At 38.3% G+C, this 15,310-nt stretch overlaps 3 protein-coding genes across 4 annotated transcripts in view; 2 read left to right on the forward strand and 1 right to left on the reverse strand.

Moving 5' to 3' along the window:
• LOC307168033 (snake venom 5'-nucleotidase-like) overlaps positions 1-15,310 on the reverse strand; it is a 475,297-nt gene that overhangs the window by 78,474 nt on the left and 381,513 nt on the right. The gene's annotated exons all lie outside the window — the stretch shown is intronic.
• Positions 3,155-4,931, forward strand: LOC307168067 (uncharacterized protein). Its single transcript, XM_079887630.1, has 3 exons — positions 3,155-3,465; positions 3,541-3,646; positions 4,666-4,931. The coding sequence occupies exons 1-3, from the start codon at positions 3,199-3,201 to the stop codon at positions 4,914-4,916; spliced, it is 624 nt and encodes a 207-aa protein (XP_079743756.1). The 5' UTR covers positions 3,155-3,198; the 3' UTR covers positions 4,917-4,931.
• lyrm2 (LYR motif containing 2) lies at positions 9,197-13,571 on the forward strand. The gene is made up of 3 exons (XM_079887637.1): positions 9,197-9,301; positions 10,429-10,569; positions 12,854-13,571. The coding sequence occupies exons 1-3, from the start codon at positions 9,257-9,259 to the stop codon at positions 12,932-12,934; spliced, it is 267 nt and encodes an 88-aa protein (XP_079743763.1). The 5' UTR covers positions 9,197-9,256; the 3' UTR covers positions 12,935-13,571.

Raw genomic sequence — 15,310 nt, forward strand, 5'->3', positions numbered from 1 at the left:
AGCTTTGAAAACAGGATTAGGCCTTAGTTAAGTTAAAGGGATAGTTCACCCAAAAATGAAAATTAGCCCATGATTTACTCACCCTCAAGTCATCCTACAGTAGGTGTATATGATATTCTTCTTTCAGGCGAATACAATCGGAGTTAAATTAAAAATGTCCTGGCTCTTCCAAGCTCTATAATGGCAGTGAATGGCCGTTTCTGTTTTGAAGTCCATAAAAGTGCCTCTATCCATGATAAAAGTGCCTCTATCCATGATAAAAGTGCATCTATCCATGATAAAAGTGCATCTATCCATGATAAAAGTGCATCTATCCATGATTTAAGTGCCTCTATCCATGATAAAAGTGCCTCTATCCATGATAAAAGTGCATCTATCCATGATAAAAGTGCATCTATCCATGATAAAAGTGCATCTATCCATGATTTAAGTGCCTCTATCCATGATAAAAGTGCCTCTATCCATGATAAAAGTGCCTCTATCCATGATAAAAGTGCTTCTATCCATGATAAAAGTGCATCTATCCATGATAAAAGTGCATCTATCCATGATAAAAGTGCATCTATCCATGATAAAAGTGCATCTATCCATGATTTAAGTGCCTCTATCCATGATAAAAGTGCCTCTATCCATGATAAAAGTGCCTCTATCCATGATAAAAGTGCCTCTATCCATGATAAAAGTGCATCTATCCATGATAAAAGTGCATCTATCCATGATAAAAGTGCCTCTATCCATGATAAAAGTGCCTCTATCCATGATAAAAGTGCATCTATCCATGATAAAAGTGCATCTATCCATGATAAAAGTGCATCTATCCATGATAAAAGTGCATCTATCCATGATTTAAGTGCCTCTATCCATGATAAAAGTGCCTCTATCCATGATAAATGTGCCTCTATCCATGATAACAGTGCATCTATCCATGATAAAAGTGCATCCATGATAAAAGTGCCTCTATCCATGATTAAAGTGCCTCTATCCATGATTTAAGTGCATCTATCCATGATAAAAGTGCCTCTATCCATGATTAAAGTGCCTCTATCCATGATAAAAGTGCCTCTATCCATGATAAAAGTGCATCTATCCATGATAAAAGTGCATCTATCCATGATTTAAGTGCCTCTATCCATGATAAAAGTGCCTCTATCCATGATAAAAGTGCTTCTATCCATGATAAAAGTGCCTCTATCCATGATAAAAGTGCTTCTATCCATGATAAAAGTGCATCTATCCATGATAAAAGTGCTTCTATCCATGATAAAAGTGCCTCTATCCATGATAAAAGTGCCTCTATCCATGATAAAAGTGCCTCTATCCATGATAAAAGTGCATCTATCCATGATAAAAGTGCATCTATCCATGATAAAAGTGCATCTATCCATGATTTAAGTGCCTCTATCCATGATAAAAGTGCCTCTATCCATGATAAAAGTGCCTCTATCCATGATAAAAGTGCATCTATCCATGATAAAAGTGCATCCATGATAAAAGTGCCTCTATCCATGATTAAAGTGCCTCTATCCATGATTTAAGTGCATCTATCCATGATAAAAGTGCCTCTATCCATGATTAAAGTGCCTCTATCCATGATAAAAGTGCCTCTATCCATGATAAAAGTGCATCTATCCATGATAAAAGTGCATCTATCCATGATAAAAGTGCATCTATCCATGATTTAAGTGCCTCTATCCATGATAAAAGTGCCTCTATCCATGATAAAAGTGCCTCTATCCATGATAAAAGTGCTTCTATCCATGATAAAAGTGCCTCTATCCATGATAAAAGTGCTTCTATCCATGATAAAAGTGCCTCTATCCATGATAAAAGTGCCTCTATCCATGATAAAAGTGCATCTATCCATGATAAAAGTGCATCCATGATAAAAGTGCCTCTATCCATGATTAAAGTGCCTCTATCCATGATTTAAGTGCATCTATCCATGATAAAAGTGCCTCTATCCATGATTAAAGTGCCTCTATCCATGATAAAAGTGCCTCTATCCATGATAAAAGTGCATCTATCCATGATAAAAGTGCATCTATCCATGATAAAAGTGCATCTATCCATGATTTAAGTGCCTCTATCCATGATAAAAGTGCCTCTATCCATGATAAAAGTGCCTCTATCCATGATAAAAGTGCTTCTATCCATGATAAAAGTGCCTCTATCCATGATAAAAGTGCCTCTATCCATGATAAAAGTGCTTCTATCCATGATAAAAGTGCCTCTATCCATGATAAAAGTGCTTCTATCCATGATAAAAGTGCCTCTATCCATGATAAAAGTGCTTCTATCCATGATAAAAGTGCCTCTATCCATGATAAAAGTGCTTCTATCCATGATAAAAGTGCCTCTATCATGATAAAAGTGCTTCTATCCATGATAAAAGTGCTTCTATCCATGATAAAAGTGCCTCTATCCATGATAAAAGTGCCTCTATCCATGATAAAAGTGCATCTATCCATGATAAAAGTGCTTCTATCCATGATAAAAGTGCCTCTATCCATGATAAAAGTGCCTCTATCCATGATAAAAGTGCATCTATCCATGATAAAAGTGCATCTATCCATGATAAAAGTGCTTCTATCCATCATAAAAGTGCCTCTATCCATGATAAAAGTGCCTCTATCCATGATAAAAGTGCATCTATTCAGATTCTAGAGAGCATTTGATTGGACAGAAAATCTGATGAGAAGCTGAAGTGCAGTGTGATGTCATCAAAATCACTGATCCATATTGGTGGAAGTGACAGACTGTACGTTTTGACCGCTTATTATCTTCTAAATGTGAATGTTGTCATGTTGTGTGTGTGTGTGTGTGTGGGGGGGGGTTATCTCCCCCCCAACCCCCCACAAACTACGCCCCTGTTTGAAGCACACTAGCTTACAGGTAGCCTTAAGGCTAACATATTCATACTAGAAGCCAAAAAACTAAAATTTTGATTGAATGGGGACTTATACATGCTGAAAAATGCTCAGAATTACTTGACATTACAACATTCTGAACCATTTTTTATAAAGTCTATATAAACTAAAATAAATATATATTTGTAGATTACCTTTTTTTGGTCTTATTTCAATACAATCTTCACACTCCATCCCAGCAGATGGCGGAAATGCACCAACAGATGGTTTGACAACCAACTAAGATGTAGTAGTAGAAGAAGGCGACAAAGACAACAACAACATCATCATCATGGTGATGCGCTGTATTTTAGGCTGTTCCCCTCCCCAAACCCTCTTCCCTATCCCGAAGGTGCCCTGGCTGCGCGCCCGCTGGCTGCAGTTCCTGCACTTCGACGACGGAGGCGTCACGGATAACACGCGTCTGTGCGCGCGGCACTTCACGCAGGACAGCTTCAAGAACTTCCGCCAGCACGAGATGGGCTTCGTGAAGCTGCTGCTGCTGTCGGACACCGCGGTGCCGTGCGTCTACACGGTCGGGGCGTCGCCGGGCGCCAAGGTCAGTGACTGACTACAGACACTCGTATAACGTGTAACTTCGAGGTTGTGAGATGTGTGTTGATGTGTGTGACAGCCTCTCACGCGGGACGTGGGCTGCCAGTGTTCCCCCACACCGGCGAAGAAGAGCACCGCGGTGCAGGCGACGCGCTCCACGCCCAAGCCCAAGCGACGCAGCAAAGGCAAGGCTGTCCTCCACTGACCGATGCTTGTGTGTGTTGCACTGGTTTGAGGTTTATCTGTGTGTGTGTACATGTTTTTCTATCTCATGTGGGGGGTTCGACCTGAATGCACACAGACCCATGTGGACTCGTGTCACTCCGGGGACCTAAACTGAGGAAACAAGCTTATAAATCACACAGAATGAGTTTATTTGAAAATGTAAAAATGCAGAAAGTTGAAAGATTAGTAGGTTTAGGGGTCAGGTTAGTGTGTGTGTGTATGATGGGTAGTTTTAGGGGTCGGGCTAGTGTGTGTGTGTGTGTGTGATGGGTAGGTTTAGGGGTCGGGCTAGTGTGTGTGTGTGTGTGTGATGGGTAGGTTTAGGGGTCGGGCTAGTGTGTGTGTGTGTGTGTGATGGGTAGGTTTAGGGGTCGGGCTAGTGTGTGTGTGTGTGTGTGATGGGTAGGTTTAGGGGTCGGGCTAGTGTGTGTGTGTGTGTGTGATGGGTAGGTTTAGGGGTCGGGCTAGTGTGTGTGTGTGTGTGTGATGGGTAGGTTTAGGGGTCGGGCTAGTGTGTGTGTGTGTGTGTGTGATGGGTAGGTTTAGGGGTCGGGCTAGTGTGTGTGTGTGTGTGAGAGAGATGGGTAGGTTTAGGGGTCGGGCTAGTGTGTGTGTGTGATGGGTAGGTTTAGGGGTCGGGCTAGTGTGTGTGTAGTGTGTGTGTGTGATGGGTAGGTTTAGGGGTCGGGCTAGTGTGTGTGTAGTGTGTGTGTGTGATGGGTAGGTTTAGGGGTCGGGCTAGTGTGTGTGTGTGTGATGGGTAGGTTTAGGGGTCGGGCTAGTGTGTGTGTGTGTGATGGGTAGGTTTAGGGGTCGGGTTAATGTAAGGGGAGAGAATATACAGTTTGTTTGTACAGTATAAAAACCATTACATCTATGCAGAGTCCACACAAAGATAGTGAACCAGACTCTGTGTGTGTGTGTGTGTGTGTGTGTGTGTGTGTGTGTGTGTGTGTGTGTGTGTGTGTGTGAATTTCAGCGGTCCAGGTGAAACCCCCCACCCTCTCTATTGGGATGTCTTGCTCCACGGAGCATCTCGGCCCCGTCCTCGATACAACATCCTCTCCAGCCAACAAGAGGCCGCGTGTGAAAGAAGAGGAAGAGGAAGAGGAAGAGGAGGAAAATGAGGAAGATGAGGAGGAAGATGAGGAGAGCTGCTCGAGCTGCACAGAGGAGTCAACAGCAGCAGCGTCTGGTCTCACCTACGAGTCTGAGGACAGCGACACGTGAGTGTGTGTGTGTGTGTGTGTGTGTGTGTGTGTATGTGTGAGGACAGCGACACGTGAGTGTGTGTGTGTGTGTGTGTGAGGACAGCGACACATGAGTGTGTGTATGTGTGAGGACAGTGACACATGAGTGCGTGTATGTGTGAGGACAGCGACACATGAGTGTGTGTGTGTGTGTGTGTGTGTGTGTGTGAGGACAGCGACACATGAGTGTGTGTGTGTGTGAGGACAGCGACACATAAGTGTGTGTATGTGTGTGAGGACAGCGACACATGAGTGTGTGTATGTGTGAGGACAGCGACACATGAGTGCGTGTATGTGTGAGGACAGCGACACATGAGTGTGTGTGTGTGTGTGTGTGTGAGGACAGCGACACATGAGTGTGTGTGTGTGTGAGGACAGCGACACATAAGTGTGTGTATGTGTGTGAGGACAGCGACACATGAGTGTGTGTATGTGTGTGAGGACAGCGACACATGAGTGTGTGTATGTGTGAGGACAGCGACACATGAGTGTGTGTATGTGTGAGGACAGCGACACATGAGTGTGTGTGTGTGTGTGTGTGTGTGTGTGAGGACAGCGACACATGAGTGTGTGTGTGTGAGAGGACAGCGACACGTGTGTGTGTGTGTGTGTGTGTGTGTGTGTGTGAGAGGACAGCGACACGTGTGTGTGTGTGTGTGTGTGTGTGTGTGAGAGGACAGCGACACGTGTGTGTGTGTGTGTGTGTGTGTGTGTGTGTGTGTGTGTGTGTGTGTGTGTGTGTGTGTGTGTGTGAGAGGACAGCGACACGTGTGTGTGTGTGTGTGTGTGTGAAACAGTGGGGATGGCATGAGATGTTCACTGGGTTCATGTTTTATCAGCTGATGATGTATAACGTGTATCACTCAAGCGTCTCCAGTAATCTCCTGTGGTGTGTTGTGTGTGTGTGTGTGTGTGTGTGTGTGTGTGTGTGTGTGTGTGTGTAGATCACTCTGTGCTGCTCACTACTATGATGGAAGTGTGGATTGGGAATATGCCAGCTGAGGATGGCCGGAGTTCAGAAGAGTGGATCCTCTCGTCAGGAGAGCGGCTCAGATATACAGTAAGTGCAGCGAAACACTCACTCGTTATCCTCTAATAATCAGCTCACGCGTGGATGTGCATCTACTGACAGAATGTTGTGCTTTTATTATTTAAAAGGTTAAAAAAGGTTTAAAATCCCCAATGTGTCAGACCTCATGTGATAGATATATATGATGTGAATAATGACTGGATGATTGTCCTGTGAGTGTCGTGAGTAACTGTGTTCTGCTGTCAGGCGATGTGGAGCCCCGCTGACGCTCATCTGATGATGGTGTTCTCCGGCCCGTACACACACAGCCCGACTGCAGCGTCACACACACCAGCATCTGTGTGTTCAGTGTGTGGGAACTGAGCGGAAGACTGTAAAGCTCTGCTCAAACACTTGTTTATTATATTGGGTCTGAGCCAGAACTGAATATGAGTTCTGCACAAGAGCAACACACACACGCAGTGGAGCTTATCGGATCTTAACATCATTTATTAAAACTCAAATTTAATAAAAAGATATCGTTGAGGATGTAACAGAGGCAGTGCTATAAACATTGATAAATGAGTAAATGTATCAAACATATCAATTAACAATTAAAGGTCAAATAAATGATCCAGGGAATAACTGAAATTTACTGAAGAGGAAAGGTTTCAAAGTATTGTATATATATATATATGTGTGTGTGTGTGTGTGTATATATACATACAGGTCAAAAGTTTGGACACATTACTATTTTAAATGTTTTTGAAAGAAGTTTCTTCTGCTCATCAAGCCTGCATTTATTTGATCAAAAATACAGAAAAAAAATGTAATATTGTGATATATTATTACAATTTATAATAATTGGTTTTCAATTTATTATACTTTAAATTATCATTTATTTCGGTGATGCAAAGCTGAATTTCAGGATCATTACTCCAGTCTATCACATGATCCTTTAGAAATCACTCTAATATGGTGATTCATTATCAAAGTTGGAAACAGTTCTGCTGCTTAATATTTTTCCATAACCTGTGATACTTTTTTAGGATACTTTGATGAATTAAAAAAAAAAAAAGCAAATGTTTTAAAAATAGAAATCTTTTGTAACAACAATATACACTACTGGTCATTAATTTGGGGGTCAGTCATTTTTTTTCTTTCTTTTTTTGAAATAAATCAATAATTTTATTCAGCAAGGATGTGTTAAATTGATAAAAAGTGATAGTAAAGATGATTTATATTATTAGAATTTTTTTTTTATTATTTTGAATAAATGCAGTTCTTTTTAACCTTTTATTCATCAAATATATCAGGCAGCAGAACTGTGTCCAACACTCATAATAAATCAGAATATTAGAGTGATTTCTAAAGGATCATGTGATTGACTGGATGTCACATGTGACACTGAAGACTGGAGTAATGATGCTGAAAATTCAGCTTTGCATCACAGGAATAAATTATTTTTTAAAGTATAATAAATTGAAAACCAATTATTTTAAATTATAATAATATATCACAATATTAAAAAAAAAAATCTGTATTTTTTGATCAAATAAATGCAGGCTTGATGAGCAGAAGAAACTTCTTTCAAAAACATTAAAAATAGTAATGTTTCCAAACTTTTGGCCTATACTGTAAATATATATAGGGGTGAGCGGGGCACAAACTAACGCAGGGCTGGTTTAAAACTTTCCACATGTTCTTCATCCTTTATTTCAGCAGGTAAATCTGTCACTGTCTCTCTGGTCGAGATTCAGTTTCACTCAGAGATAACCATGAAGAACAAGAGAAGCGCTTACAAGGCTCCTTTAAAACATTCAGCAAAAGACATTAAGAGTATCAGAGGAGGCAATATCTCCAGTTTAAGCAGATCTAGCAGATCGAACAAACATGAAGTGAACAATCACGCCTTCTTATAGCCGAGTGTGTGACAGAGATCGTGTACATGAACTATATGTATGAAAAATTAAGAGCCAGCATGATGAATCTTAGAGTATTTACTAGATGCCATATCAACACTATATACAGAAAAAAATGCACCAAAATTCAGAAATATTTGGAAGATATCACTGAACATTTATTCAACCATTGCAAAAGTAAATGTCTTACTGAAACATTGCACTTTATATCACTGCGTTACAATGAGCCCATACTAGATCTACTGAATCTATGAATTATACTGAGAAACCATGTTTAGAAATGATTAATTATTATGTTTTGTACTATACTGTATAGCTGTGTTTGCTGTGTGTGTGTGTTGTCAAACTCAGAAATGAGTTTATTTTGAATTATTAAAAAATGCCATTATTTTATATGAAAAAATAAATAAAAAAAATTGTATTGAGAAAATATTTTAGTTTGTCTTGTGTATATATATATTTTTTTATTAGATCAGATAACATTTTAATCTGTCGTATGATCATGTTACAGTGTACCCCACCTATGGGGCATGTTGTCACATTTCACTTCCATTCTTTCGGGGTAAATCAAGAATAAAGTATACACTGTATTAATAAAACAAAACCACATAATTGTATTAGACGTGTGAAGTTAATGTGGAAATAAATAAATATACTGAACCCTAAGTGTATTTACACAGACAGAAAGTGGAGAAGTGTTAGGTTGTGAGTGTTGGATGTTAGACTCATCATTTGTCTATAATTATTGAACACATTTTGCTACAAACTCTCGTTAAAGAATAAAGGTATTCTATGTAATAAATAGATAGAGAAAAATGGACATGTATTTGACTCTTGCATGCTTGAGAATACAGGAGAATCTGTAGAAAATCAACAGTTTCACAAAAAATAAAAAATAAAACATATTTAGTTGTTTAATAGAACCACATATAAATGTAACATGAACCTTTAAGTCAAAATGAATAGACAAAATAGAGTAAAGCTTAAATATATTGCGTAATAATACGCAAACAATTATATCATTAATTCAAAAATCATTCAAACCAAAAACGTGAAAAGGTTTTTCTGGGAAGTGAGATGAAGAATGTGTGTGTGGGGCGATCTGCAGAAAACATGAACATAAATAAGTATATACAATATATAAAGCCAATTATATTTTGTACAGTTAATATGTGAAGTGTTCTCTCAGATTAAATGACTCTTCTTCAGCGTCGATAATGTGATCAACAGTGAGATGTTGTTCCAGTAGGAGGCGCTATACACAGATCACAGTTAATCCGCCATACAACACGGAAGAAGAAGAAGATCGGGACGTCACTGATTCTGACCAATGAAAAACAAAAACATCAGCGTGTGTGTGTGTGTGTGTGTGTGTCTCTGCTCTTCAACATGGCGGTGTCTCGATTACCAGGCGCTGCACTGAGCCTCAAACAGGTACAAGCACTGAACACTGAAACACCTGTGCACATCGCGATAAGTGCTGTTCGACGCGGTCAAAAACAGCGCGACGCGACGCGACATCTTCCCGTAACGCGACGACATTATGTGACATGCAAACATAACTTACATAAACCTAGAAATAAGAGAAGAAATGTATTTCTCTCAAGAAAACGAATCATTCAGAACAAAATTATTTTGGGGATTTTATAATATAATCTATTAGTTAGCGCTTACCATTAATAATATATTGTATGTCTCATTCTTAAGTATATTTCTCTAATTTTGTTTTCCATATACAATGAAACAAAGTTAGAGAAACACATTTTAGAATTTTACATAAAACATATGTACACTACTAACGATATCACATCGTGATTTGGTAATGATTTTTAAATTGTTAAATAAATAAATATTGAGTTGATCGATCTTTTTTTTTTTTTTAATGTCCCCTTATCAATTATTTTTGGTTTGATCTATCCACATTCTTTGTCTCAGAAACCGAATCGGATTTTACCTTAAACTTTACGTGAATTTTTTTTTTAATATATTTAATATAAATATATAATATAATATATTTTATATTTAATAATATATTTATAATATTGAATATGTAAGGAGTATAATTATTTTACAAATCTTTTACAATAAAATTCTAAATGACTTTAACTGGCTATTTATGACAAAAAAGTATTAAAAATCATCAAAACTCTTAAATTGTATGACAAACTTTTGAATATATCATAATTTGTTAATTGTAGTCAGGGCCTCTTTATAATTAACTTAGTACTGTATTTAGTTTTTTTTTTTTTGTCTCTTAACTTCCTTTTTTATTTTTAAATTATGAGTAAATGCTCAAATGAATGAAATGACAAACTCTTTCCCCACCATTGACGAGTTATTATCCAGTGTTAATTTACTTAATTGCTCAATACTTATTGAATTATCCTTGTATCATCTGTTCGCATAATATTTCAATGATGAAAAAACCACAAAGAAAACGTGAATACATAGACCAACAATTAAAAACAATGTAAAGTAGTAAAATAACGCAGTCAGACGCAGCTCAGGAGTGTAGGAAAGCTGCGGTGTGAAGTGTGTTGATGTGGTGTTGTTGTGGACAGTTTTTGCAGAGACAGAAGGTTCTGGGTTTGTACAGAGATCTGCTCCGAAACATCCGCAAAATCCCACAGGAGTCTGATCGCAGGTACCTGAGAGACTGGGCCAGAGAGGAGTTCAAGAGGAACAAGAGCGAAACAGACCAGGTGACCTCAGACACCGAAGTCTTGCAGTGCTAGTCCAGTTTTCTGGCCCCATAACATGAACTGTTCAGTCATAATCTTTATTTTGAAGTGACTAGAGTCTCTAGAGGTCACACATTACAGGATTTTTACCACGAATAAAGGCTGACGGGTCGATCGTAAACGATTCGTTCACTTTGAACAAATCCTTTATATGACTTGGGAATAACGAGTTGTCTCAGAGAGCGAGTTGTTCGTGTTTTGTTGGCCACATGTGCATAAAAAAAAAAATGTATTTAACGGGATAGACGAATAAGCAGGAAAAATTAAGCAATCATGATTTATTTATTTACTAATCTATTAATTAATTCATATAACATGTATTTGTGCAATAAAAGTACCATTTCGGCGACGAGAACATGCCAAAAGAAGATAAAGATGTGTTCTGGCGACTGGCGTGTTTTTTAAACCAATCAGATAAGAGTAAAACGAGAGTCAGCGAGAAGCTCATTTGATTGGCTACATGAAGAAGATGGACCCGCCCTCCTCCTGTAATCGTTCCTGACTCTGTTGTGTTCGGCTGCAGATCACTGTTCACAGGCTTGCAGTGCTTTTGGCCGTATTTGTGCAAAAAAAACAACAACATAAAAACTGTACACAAAACTGTAAGCGTGGACAAAATGGAAGTCAGACTTTTGCAAGAATACAGATCCTATTTATGTTGCGTTAGCATGAAGCTCCAGCTTTACAATACATGAATTACTCTTATGCATAACAGTAAAATGCTGCAAATTTTTATTATTTAATTTTTTTTTTCTTACACTTGAAAATCTTATGAAATCTTCTCTTGCACATGCAAATTTAATTTACGCTTGCAATCTTAAAGGGATAGTTCACTTTGAAATTAAATTTTGGTATGTTTTAGCTTACCTCAAGGGCATCCAAGATGTAGGTGTCTTTGTTTCCGCAGTAGTTTCAATTTTGATATTTTTAGGTCAAACCGTTCTTGTCTGTCAGTCATATAATGCAGGTCTGTGGTCACTGTGTCAAAGAGCATGCACAGAGTCCAAATTAAAACAATTCCCCATCGTCCAAATTAAACAATTCCCCATCGTAAGTACACATTGATGGCCTAAGACCCGAAACGAGCGGTTTGTGTGAGAAAACGGACAGTATTTATATCGTTTTTACCTCTTATACACAGCCACGTCCAAGTGATCTGAGGGCGCGTGCGCATCCTGCTGTGTGTCGTGTACGCAGACTGGTGCATAGATATATATACACTAGATGTCGCCTTGGCTACGGCAGTTCATTGGAACGAATGTCTTTAATGCGAAATCTAGTGTATATATATCTATGCACCAGTCTGCGCACACGTCACACAGCAGGATGCGCTCGCGCCCTCAGATCACTTGGACGTGGTTGTGTTATAAGAGGTAAAAACGATATAAATACTGTTCGTTTTCTCACACAAACCGCTCGTTTCGTGTCTTAGGCCATCAATGTGTACTTACGATGGGGAATTGTTTAATTTGGACGATGGGGAATTGTTTTAATTTGGACTCTGTGCATGCTCTTTGAGACCGTGACCACAGACCTGCATTATATGACTGACAGACAAGAACGGTTTGACCTAAAAATATCAAAATTGAAACTACTGCGGAAAAAAAAGACACCTACATCTTGGATGCCCTTGAGGTAAGCTAAAACATACCAAAATTTCATTTCAAAGTGAACTATCCCTTTAAGTACACTTTCACAACTCTTACCCTGCGCATGCGATTCTTTATGGCATCATATTACCTTCATAGCCTCAGCAAAGCGCGTTCACGACCGTCTGGAGCACAAGCTTCCTGTCACATGATTAGTAATGAGGAAATTAACAGCACATTATTTTAATTTTTGGGTGAACTGTCCCTTTAAGACAGTTTTAGTTTTAGTTATAGAAACCAACATTTAAAACAACTTCTGAATAAAACAAGCATTTATGACCCAGATTTAACGATTATATCAAACTAATGTCTTCCTTGGTCTCTGGTAGAAACGGTGTTCACACTGACAGGAGATCAGCGATTCCTCTCGCTCTGCCACCGCTGTCCTGATGCATTATGGAGCCGATCACTATTCCTGTGCTCCCGTTGGTAGTTCGCTTTTCATTCCCATAAAGTTGAGCTCGCCTTTGTCCCATCGCCAACAGCCACCGTCGCACATGCAGAATTCATAGAAAATGAATGATGTCAGTTTGCTGGCTAAAGTTTGACTTGACCCTTTACATTCTGTGTAAATGTTGTGTGGTTTTCCTCCTCAGGATGTTGTTCGCATGATGATCACTCAAGCTCAGAACCATCTGGAGGACTTGAGGAAGTCCCTGGCGCTGGCTGGATGCTAGAAGATCCGCTGTACAACTGCACTGAAATGTTACACCACTCATTAAAGGGATAGTTCACCAAAAACAGAAAATGCTGTCATTGTCACCCATGAGAGTTTTGTTCATCATCAGAACACAAATAAAGATGTCTCTTCCTTTTTGTCCTTCCTTTGAAAGTCCACACAACCAAAAGTTTCACGCTTTTAACAGTAACGGTAAAAACGGGCCGAGTCTTCTGAAGAGACGTGATCGCTTTATATGATGAACAGATTTAATTTAGGCTGTTATTCATATAACAATCAATGTACATACATAAAGCACATCAAATATGGTCATAACCATACTTGCATGATACATGAGAAAAGCCTAAATTAAATCTATTCATCATCTAAAGCAATTGTGTCTACTGTTATTGATGAGTGGAAATTAAATTAAATCTCAGAAATCAGGTTTCATTAAAAATATTATGTATTTTGAACAATATGAATGCGAGTAAATGACTGGATTTTCTTTTCTGGGTGAACTATCCCTTTAACAAAAAGTACACTATAATGAGAAAAAAACCCTGATGTTTTAATGTGTATATATCTACTTGTATATTTATAATGCACGAGTACTTATTTTCATTTGCCAAATATTAATAAAATCCTAAGTAAAATATTCACTTCTCTGAGTCATAATCAATTAGTGTGTAGTTGAAATATTGCATAATTACAGAACAAACACACCCGTGTCTGTGACATCTGCATTACAATCCCAGAAACACTACATCGTGAGCATCAATAAACATTCCTCGCGGATCTGAGACCGTTCCTGAAGAATACCTGTCAGGACACGAGCCCCTCAAAGCTGCGATTAAACCCCACCAGGACAAGCTCAAGAAACCGTAAATCTCTGCTAATCGTCCGTGTCCCTCAGCTAACCCGCGCGCGGAGAGATATTGACACGAGGTTTACACGAGGAAAACCTTCGATTAGCGGTGATGAACATGATCCCTACGGTATGGCAAGCCGTTTTAACTTTTATTCATTTCCAGGATATGATTTGTTGATATCAAGAATTACATTTTTGATATCAACAATTACATTTTTGATATCAACAATTTATTTCTTGATATCAACAATTTACTTTTCACTAGTGAAATGTCACCATAGGCTGCCTTTCAAAATCAATTATTGATATCAATAATTACATTGTTACTAGTAAAAATGCGAATTACTGATATTAATAATTCAATTGTAACTAGTTGAAATGTCTATTCTTGATATCAACAATTTAATTCCCAGTTGGCCCAGATCCGTTTTAAGCCCCTTGCCTCCGTTTCTATCTTAGAGACGTTTTCTGATTGTGAACCAGATCCGTGCCAGATAGAGGTTTCAGCTTAAACATTCTAACTGCCATCAGTTCAGTATTTATATCATTTTACAGATCTGGCCCAGATCACTTTTCCCATAGGTAACCGAAAGACATTAGCTGTGTCTGACACTGATTTGGTCCAGATCTGCAATATGAATCTGAGCCGATACTGTTTTCACATAGGCTACACTGGTGTGGCCCGAATCTGTGATACATATCTGAGCCGACTGCATTTAAAAAAGGGCTAAAAACTGCTCTGGCCCATATCTGCAAAACGAATTTGAGCCAACACTGTTTTGACAGAGACTACCTGATGTGGACCACATCCGAAATACTTTTCTCAAACTGTGTGAAGAACTCCGTGGAATAAACATTTTCAAAACAACATTACCTGTCTGCATATTTTTTTTCTATCTAGAGCATGAGATAAATGCATTGTCATAAGCTGAGCAATATTATCAGTGTTTAAAAACTATACAGCAACATTTTGTGATGCTATAAGGTCCGTTACAGCACACACTGTAAAAAAAAAGTGTAATTTTACAGGTAGGCTAATTGTCTGTATTTGTTTACAGATTTTTACCGTTTTGTCATTATTACAGCAAATATCTGTAAAATAAAAGGCTGTAATTTAAAGGTCCACTGTTAAATTTGCAGGTAATTGCTTGTATTTTGGTTTTACATCAATTTTACGTTTTTTTTAAAGGAACTTGTCTGTATTTTTACAGAGTTATGTGTAATTTTACAGAAATTATTAGGTAATATTTTACAGATTTTTTTCTGTGAAATTAGAAAACAAAGTAAAGAAGGTATAACTGCGGAAATCTGCATCTATTCAATATGTTTTCCTTACAGATTATTAAACATGTGGCGTGGGGGTTAAAGTGAGTTTTTTTAAGGTTAAATAATAGTATTTGTACATACAGTACCCTACATAGGCTACAGTAGGCCTGTATTGAATTATTTTTTATTTCACATTTTATTTTATACTCATTTTGATCATTATTTCATTGTCTTATTCTCACATAATTTCATGTATAT

Source organism: Squalius cephalus (assembly GCF_949319135.1).
Source record: "Squalius cephalus genome assembly, chromosome: 12".
NCBI lineage: Eukaryota > Metazoa > Chordata > Actinopteri > Cypriniformes > Leuciscidae > Squalius > Squalius cephalus.